General features: G+C 34.1%; 1 protein-coding gene across 1 annotated transcript in view; it reads right to left on the bottom strand.

Moving 5' to 3' along the window:
* The window catches only part of LOC106472683 (potassium voltage-gated channel subfamily KQT member 5-like), a 43,568-nt gene extending 38,270 nt beyond the window's left edge, over nucleotides 1–5,298 (bottom strand). The window contains exon 1 of the mRNA XM_022401235.1: nucleotides 5,134–5,298. Coding sequence (XP_022256943.1) covers nucleotides 5,134–5,298 — 165 coding nt within the window. The remainder of the gene's footprint in view (nucleotides 1–5,133) is intronic.
* Nucleotides 5,299–8,663: the final 3,365 nt, after the last annotated feature.

The raw sequence follows: 8,663 nt of genomic DNA on the forward strand, positions 1-8,663 counted from the left end.
CGTGCATAGTCGTGGAGAAGAAAAACACAGTTCCAACTGCCGATTGTAGATCTCTGTATTGACAATTCGCTGTGGATTAATGAGTTCAAAATGAACTCCTTTGATGTCCCACCAAATACAAAGCATCACTTTCTGCGGATGGAGTCCATGTTAAGGGGTCGGAAGTGGTTTTTGTCTAGGACTGGGCCATTGTTTCTGGCGTTTAATATTCGCATAGAGAATCCACTTTTCATAACCGATGACAATTCTGTCCAAAAATGGTTAATGCGTATTACGCGCCAGAAGAGACGAAGCAACGTTCACACGTTGGAAACGATGATCATCGGATAGTTCGTGAGGCACCCAAACAACTTCTTTATGGAGTTTTTTTCGCATTCCTTAGATGTTTACGTATTGTTTCATGAGAGACATGCAATTTCAGGCCCATTTCACGAGTTTGTTGCTTTGAGTTAGACTCAACAAGCGTCTTCAGAGCATCAATATCAATTCTAACATATCGGCCCCTGCTATCACAGTTTTTAAGGCTAAAGTTATCTGAACGAAATTTGCTGAACCATTGTTTTGAACGTTCAAAACATTTCCATAAACTTTGTTAATATTCTTTGTGGCTACATAGGCGTTGTTTCCCTTCTTGTGTTCAAACAGCATTACATGCCGAATGTATGTATCACTATAAGGGATTAGAATATACTAAACTTTACACACTATATAGGCTACACTAACGTGACGTTTATGCGATATGTTTAACTATTATACGTGATGTACGTTTTTTGGGGGGTGGTTAATGAAAGTATTCCAAAACGCGACATTAATTTCTTGACGACCTAATATATTCTGTGGATGAAATTAATTAATTTTGGTTATTTTTCAAGCTTTGAAATAGTTCATGTGAGAAAATTACATTTCTTAGTGCGAAATGATGGCCATTAAATAGCATCTTTAGATATATTGATTATGAAAAAAGTCTATATAAATCAACAAACTTTCATTTATTTTAATAGTGTTAATATACTCAATAGACATGTTAAATATATTTTAATATTATTGTTATTTTACCTTGTCAATACTGAAGTATTATAAATTCTAATTATTCTTTAATTATTTGTCACAGTATTTGTATTAGTACAAATTTGAGTAAACCCAAATGAACATGCAATATTTGTAGGATTATTGTTCTCACTTATTGCACGCAGTATTGAATATAATCAAAGTCCAATGCGCTTATCTTAGAAAAAGAAATGCTATAATTAGAAAGCCATAAAAATGCTTTTCTGTGAGCTTAACGATAATACTCAGCAAAAATAGATCCAGCGCTGATGAACGAATAGGAATATTATATGTAATGTAACCATAATGTTATTATTTTCATTATCCTCCATTACTACAACAAATGGTTTTAAAATCGTTATAACATATATTATTAGTATATAAAATGTATTTAATAAGTTAAGCGCTACTTTTTGTCCCAAGAATTTGTAAATGTTAATTTAAAAATGTATTACAATTCTCACAAGAAAAAGTTTTTAGATGAGCTTAATAATTTCCAGTCATAAACCCTAAGAACATGATAGACCTAGTATAAAAAACAGAACAGATCTCATGATTAAACTTAGAGAAAGGTTTTAAGATCTCAATATTTTTCAGATACCTTTGAAGGCTGTAAGCTTCACACTAAGGGTATTAAGTTCAAAGCTTAACGACATTGCTTTGAACCAAGGAATTGTTATTTAAAACATGAGAAATGTAAACATCAGTTCTTATTAAACATATAATTCATGACAATATCATTAACGAATTCTACTTGTATAATATTTTAACTTAAACTATATACTCATCTCACTGATTAAACTCTGTACATTAGTATACAAACAAGCCTCTTGGAAATATAGACACGCAATCAATAAAATACTGATGCCTATGCATGACGTTGAAGAACTGTACTATTAGAATTTGTATCAAAATATATCAACAAACTGATATTGTAAAACTCGTGCAACATCGAAAATCGTCAGTTCTCTACAAAAGTATTAATATTGTCAAGTTTTAAATCTTATATTTAGGAATGGAAATTTTCGAAAGTGAATTAATAACTATACAGTATATTCATAAAAGATAATTACGAAGAAAAATTTAATAATCATTTTATGTATGCAAAATTTTAAAAAACTGTAATGCATTATCTGTGTAATTCTTATTATTGAATAACTGTTTAACTAAATATTTTATTTTCTAAACTTTTGGACGGGTATGGCCACGTGATTAGGGTGCTCGGACTGTGAGCCTCTGAATTAATGGTTTGTAACCCGTTGTCGCAAAAACGTACTCTTCACTTTAGGCTGTAAATGCTTTATGCAAGTGGCTGTTAAATTCTATCAGACAAGAGTATCTCAATAATTATTCGAAAGTCTGAAACAAACAAATGTTTTACAAGAATAAAGCGTCACAATAGGAAACCTACCGGTGAGAAAAATAAACTGGAAACATTTTTCCATTGCACGAAAGTACTTATTTTGTCCACTATTACAGGTAAAGGTTAAAATTGAATGATGCAGTAGTATAAATTCAGTTGCAATAACTTTTCTTACAATTTGTAATATAAATGGACGGTCTCTTTAAGGTGCATTGAATACGTACAAAAACCTTATCCCCATTATTTTATATTTCTTTAAGTCATCACTCCGAAGTTTTCATTTCCTTCAAGTTATTCCTTAAAAACTACTGAAAAGGAAAATTATCTGGTAAGGGCACTAAATATATAAACAGTGATGTTTACATTTGTAAATTCAGCTTATTGGAAAGATAGGAATGCATCTGTATTTATGGCAAAGCTACTAAGGGTATCTGCCGTCGTCCCTAACGTATTTATGGCAAAGCTACTAAGGGTATCTGCCGTCGTCCCTAATGTATTTATGGCAAAGCTACTAAGGGTATCTGCCGTCGTCCCTAATGTATTTATGGCAAAGCTACTAAGGGTATCTGCTGTCGTCCCTAGTGTATTTAATGGCAAAGCTACTAAGGGTATCTGCCGTCGTCCTAATGTATTTATGGCAAAGCTACTAAGGGTATCTGCTGTCGTCCCTAGTGTATTTATGGCAAAGCTACTAAGGGTATCTGCCGTCGTCCCTAATGTATTTATGGCAAAGCTACTAAGGGTATCTGCCGTCGTCCCTAGTGTATTTATGGCAAAGCTACTAAGGGTATCTGCCGTCGTCCCTAATTTTGGACTACTGACCAGAGAAGTGGCAGCCAATCAGCAACAACTTACCGCTAACCGTCTGTGTTAAAGTATTGATTGTTACTCTTATAACGCACAAAAAGCTTAAACTGCAGTGAATGTTTTGTGGTATCGCACTCATTCGAACCCGGCTCTACCACAGGGCCAAAGTCACACCCGTGAAAATAGTAAAATTTGATTTTTTGAAAAACCAAACAAAAACACTCATGCTTTTATTTATCTATACAACTTAGTGCATTCATGGTTACATAGATGATAGCAAACATTTTGAAATAGTTTACGTGTCATGCCATATTAACTTTTAGGTATATTATACATACACTGTATAGTTTATACATGTTATATATATATATTAACCTATTAATATCTTTATAAAATTAAATATTATGTAAAATATCAATAAAAGTGTCTAAGAATTATTCTTTGTTTAGCTAATGTTCTTTTCAGTCTACGTCCTAGATGTTTTGATTTCGTAAGCAATTTTGCTCAAAAATGCTTGTGTTGCAAATGTACATATCAGTTTCAAAACGAGGGTAGAGCAGAAGCTGCCTGTATTGGAAACAGCGTATGATCAATATCATAACCATTTTAAAAACACTGTTCTGGAGGCCTAAACGTGAATTTTAGTAACCGACTCTAACCTGAAGATTGCTAATCCGCATGCAACTTCATGATTCCCGATTTTTGGGTTATATCTAATAAAGAAATAAAGGCGTTATTGTTCATAGTATTTGTTGTATTATAAGTCTTGTAAAGTTACCATTATCACTTGGTGTAGTTTCTCTACCAAAAATGTTCCTGAAATTATTTTCTGTTGGGTGTCTAATAAGCTTAAAGTAAAGTATTTGAATATTAAATCTGTACAACTATATCCATAGAATATGTTTGAATTAAATGGGCTGAAAGACGTTTTAGGCTAATAGCCAGACGTTCGAGCGGAAAGAAAGGCAACAGATAGAGTTATAGATAGATATTAGTTATTCTGCAATTATGTCTCATCAGCCAGAGTCTGTTCATATTGAATCACACACCTATTTACCTAATCCAACTATACCTTGTAATTTCTACAACACACTACTAAATATTCGATGACGAGGAACCCACGAGGAACGTATTAATAGTTCAAATAAATTACTTAATACATATATAACGTCACTCTTTAAAATGCAAGAGATGGCAAAGAACAATTACATTTCATAACATCTCTTAACTGATAAATAATTGCAGGCACCATTGCACACCCTTTTTGTAAATAGACCTACAAGGCCTTGAACATTCATTTAGGAATTGACTTTCTTACTTTGTTTTACTTAGTAAAAAACTGAAGTCCTATAGAAACCACTATGATATAAAAAACAAATCCTAGTTTAAGAGGGGTGATAACGCGTCATCATACAACCAAAATCGTCAAGGTCCAAAAGCCACTTGGCAGAAGGCGTTATCATACAACGAAAATAATTAGTAAAGTAATATCGTATAAGTTCAAAGCACATTTGGTAGGCCCAGTAAAGATTTTGTGTGATGTATATGAAACTACATCAGCACAAATGTTATCAACACCTTTGACATGGAATATCTTCAAATCATACTCTTGTAATGATAAACCCCAATTTAACAGTCTTCTGTTTTTGCCCTTCATTCGGTTTGAAAACGTCAACGGTTATGATCAGTGTAAATGACAGAAAGTTGTTGTGATGCAGATACATATACATTGAAATGTTCTAAAGCTAACTCTAAAGTCAATGTTTCTTTTTCCACAGTAGAATAACTCTTTTGGTGACAATTAAACCTTTTATAAAAATAACAATCAGGGTGTTTAATACCTTTCTCGTCTGATTGTAATAGAATAGAACAGGCACCAAAATCACTGACATCAAAAGCTAATGCGAAAGGCTTACCAAAGCCATCAATACAGGGTAAGTGCTCAATAAATATTTGACCTTTTCAAAAGCAGACTGAGATGTTTCAGACCATTGGAACTTTTGATTTTTCTTCAAAAGGTTTGTTAATGGTACAGTGATGTGAGCCAAATTTTTACAAAACTTTCTGTAATAACCAGCCATCCCCAAAAATCTCATCAAACTTTTCTTGTTCGTAAGAGTTGGATAATTCATAATACAATCAACTTTGGCTTGAATTGGAGAAACATGGCCGTGGCTTACTACATGACCTAAGTAAACAACTTTGACTTTACAAAAGTCACATTTTGCCAAATTTACAGTCAGATTGGTTTTCTTGAGACTGTCAAACTTTAATTGACAGGGAAAAATAAATCCCTGTTTTTGTTACATCTGATGGATTATATCAGTAGAATGTAATGTATTTTGAGATGAAAAAATTATCAAGCAACTTTTCAGGAATAATGAATCAATATCTCAACAATCTGTCAAATGTTGGAATTTATGTTGATGATATTGTGATTTTTAGTGACACCTGGAAAGAACATTTATGTGGATTAAGGGATGTGGAACAGTCCAGTATCCCTTTAGTAGGACACACTTTGTGATATATCTGACTTTTCCAATTTTATCAATACAATCATCCATAGAGTAGGAATCTGTCTTGTTTAAAGCATTTACTTTGCGAAAATCTGTACAGAATCTAACCGAACCATCAGATTTAAGAAAAAGTGCGAAAGATGAAGACCAAACACTTTTAATGGGCTCTATAATGCCGTTTTCCAGCATATAAAATATTTCTTTATGTATTCTATCGGCCTTGATCGGGTTCATATGATAGGGATGTTGTTTCACAGGAGAAGCGTCACCTACATCTACATCATGAACAGAAATATATACATTCGTATTCAATCAATAAACTAGCAAGTTGATTTTTTCTCTTCCGGAGACAAGTGATCGAGTTTTGAGTCAAGATTAGCCAGAATGTCAGAATCACTCAGTTTGATGTTGCATTCATCTCCGATATTTTCATATCTACGGGTGTCAACGTAACTGTCATCAGTATTAAAAGAACACTCAAAAGCTAAAATATTTTCGGATGAATCTCGGATGTGATAGGGCTTCAACATATTGGCATGACACAGCTGGGTAGTCTTTCGACGATCAGGTATTTTTATAACATAGTCCGTATCATTAAATTTCTTAACAATCTCATGATACCTAGCTTTGAGTGGATGTCCCGTAATGATGAACAATAATAAAACCATGTCACCAGGACAGAACTTACGCTCTTCAGCCTTGTGATCATAAACATTTTTCATTTTAGCTTGGAATGACTTCAAATTTTCCCGAGCCAATTCAGAAGCGCGTAAAAGTCTGGACTGAAACTTGGAAACGTAATCCAATAAGTGAATTTTTTTCGGGTCATCCTCCAACCATTGTTCCTTCAGCAACTTCAAAGGACTATGCCTAAACGACGCCTGATCTGACTCACGAACAGTAAATATTAATAAATTAACTCCTTCATACCAATTCTTCTCGTTATCAAGACAGTACGTTCGCATCATATTTTTTAAAGGTAGAATGGAATCTCTCATAAGCACCCTGTGATTCTAAATGATATGCACTAGATTTGATCTGTTTAGCTCCGAGCTGATAAACAACTTGTTGAAACAATCCCGACATAAAATTGATCTATGATCAGACTGAATCTCTTTGGGCAAGCCAACAAAAGTAAAGAAATTAATCAAAGTCTTAGAAATGTTTAGGGCTGAAATGTTTCTTTGAAGGACAGCTTTAGGAAATTGAGTGGATGCGCACATGATAGTCAACAAATACTAGTTCCCTGATTGAGTTTTTGGTAAAGGTCCAACACAATTAACAATCACACGACTGAATGGTTCTTTGAAAGATGGGATAGGCTTCAAAGGACCAAAAGGAATTTTCTGGTTAGGTTTTCCGACCAACTGACAGATATGACAAGTTTTACAAAACTGAGAAACATCTTGCCTAAGTTTTGGCCAAAATTAATGTCTCATTAATGTCTTGTTGACACATAAATGACCTCCCACAGGGAGTTCATGAGCAATTTTCAATATTCCAGAACGATATGCTTTGTGAAAAACGATTTGGTAAACTGTAGTCCAGTCCTCTGAAGCTGGCACATCTGGTGGTCTTTATTTCCTTATAAGCACACCATTTTTGAAAATAATTACCATTTGGAACTTTCTCCAGTTCATCTGTTTGGGAGTGAATATTCAAAAGTGAACAAATCTGTAGATCCTTTTCTTGCGCAGCGATCTGTTTACATTTAGTAAACGGAACTTCACCAGGTGAATCAAATCTCTCACATCCATTATTGTCACTCACCGAGGAATCTTTAGTAAGACAATCATCCACAAGATTCCCGTCGGATCCAAAAACATGTCTGAGACAAATCTATAAATCGAACTCTGAATACGTGTCTATCATTTGTTTTTGGCTTAATTTCTTAGCCTGAGCTCGAGTCACAGCACGCGAGGGAAACACATCTTGATTCTTCTCAACGACAACATCATCCTTAGATGAAACAATGATCAGCTCGCTAACCATTTTGGGTTCGGCAACAACCTTTCTCCAGCTAAATCGTTTCCAACAATAATGATACATCCTTTATTGGCAAAGTTGGTCTTACTCCAACCACAACTTGTCCCGAAACTAAGTCTGATGCTAAATAAATGTTATGAAGAGGGATATAAACAAACCCACCCTCAATACCTTGAGCAATAACAGACTCACCAGTGGCAGAACTTGAATCTAAAGGCAATATACTTTCTAACAACAATGATTGACTCGCCCCAGTATCATGTAGAAAACGAATGGGTATAGGATTGGCAATGTCATTTGTCAAAGACACATAGGTATAAATTCTTCCATGAATATTTCAGCCTTTATATAAGTAACCGAATCAACAACATCGGGTGATCTGGTGAAACTACATATATATGTGGACACAAACGCACTGGGTGTTGCCTCCTTTTTTTTTCTTTTTCAAACACCAACAATCGGACATAAAATGACCAGGATTTTTTTTACAAAAATGGCAGACAGGCCTTGATGGTTTTGATGAAGTTTTATCCTGACTGTTAGAAGATTTCGAACTAGGGGAGCTGGATTTTTTTAGAAGAATCTTCAACTTTAGTGGATTGACCAAATACATGTTTCTGCTGAGATGGCATAAATTTCTTTTTATGAAAAGTGGATTTATGGGATAGAGTATAATCATCGGAAAGAGCATCTATTTCCTGTAGTGTTTCAACTTTCTTTTCGTCCAAGTAGGTTTTAAGGTCATCTCGTGCACAATGTTTAAATTCCGCAATTAGAAATAACTGTCTTAGTTTACAGAAACTGTTGCTACTATTCATAAAATTACACCATATATCAAAATAAACCTGTTTTTGTGGGCAAATTCCATATAAATTTTATTATCACGTTTGTGATAACCTTGAAACGTTTGGCGATAAGCCTCTGGTACTAACTCATATGCTTTG

Source organism: Limulus polyphemus, unplaced genomic scaffold, assembly GCF_000517525.1.
Source record: "Limulus polyphemus unplaced genomic scaffold, Limulus_polyphemus-2.1.2 Scaffold5523, whole genome shotgun sequence".
Taxonomy (NCBI): domain Eukaryota; kingdom Metazoa; phylum Arthropoda; class Merostomata; order Xiphosura; family Limulidae; genus Limulus; species Limulus polyphemus.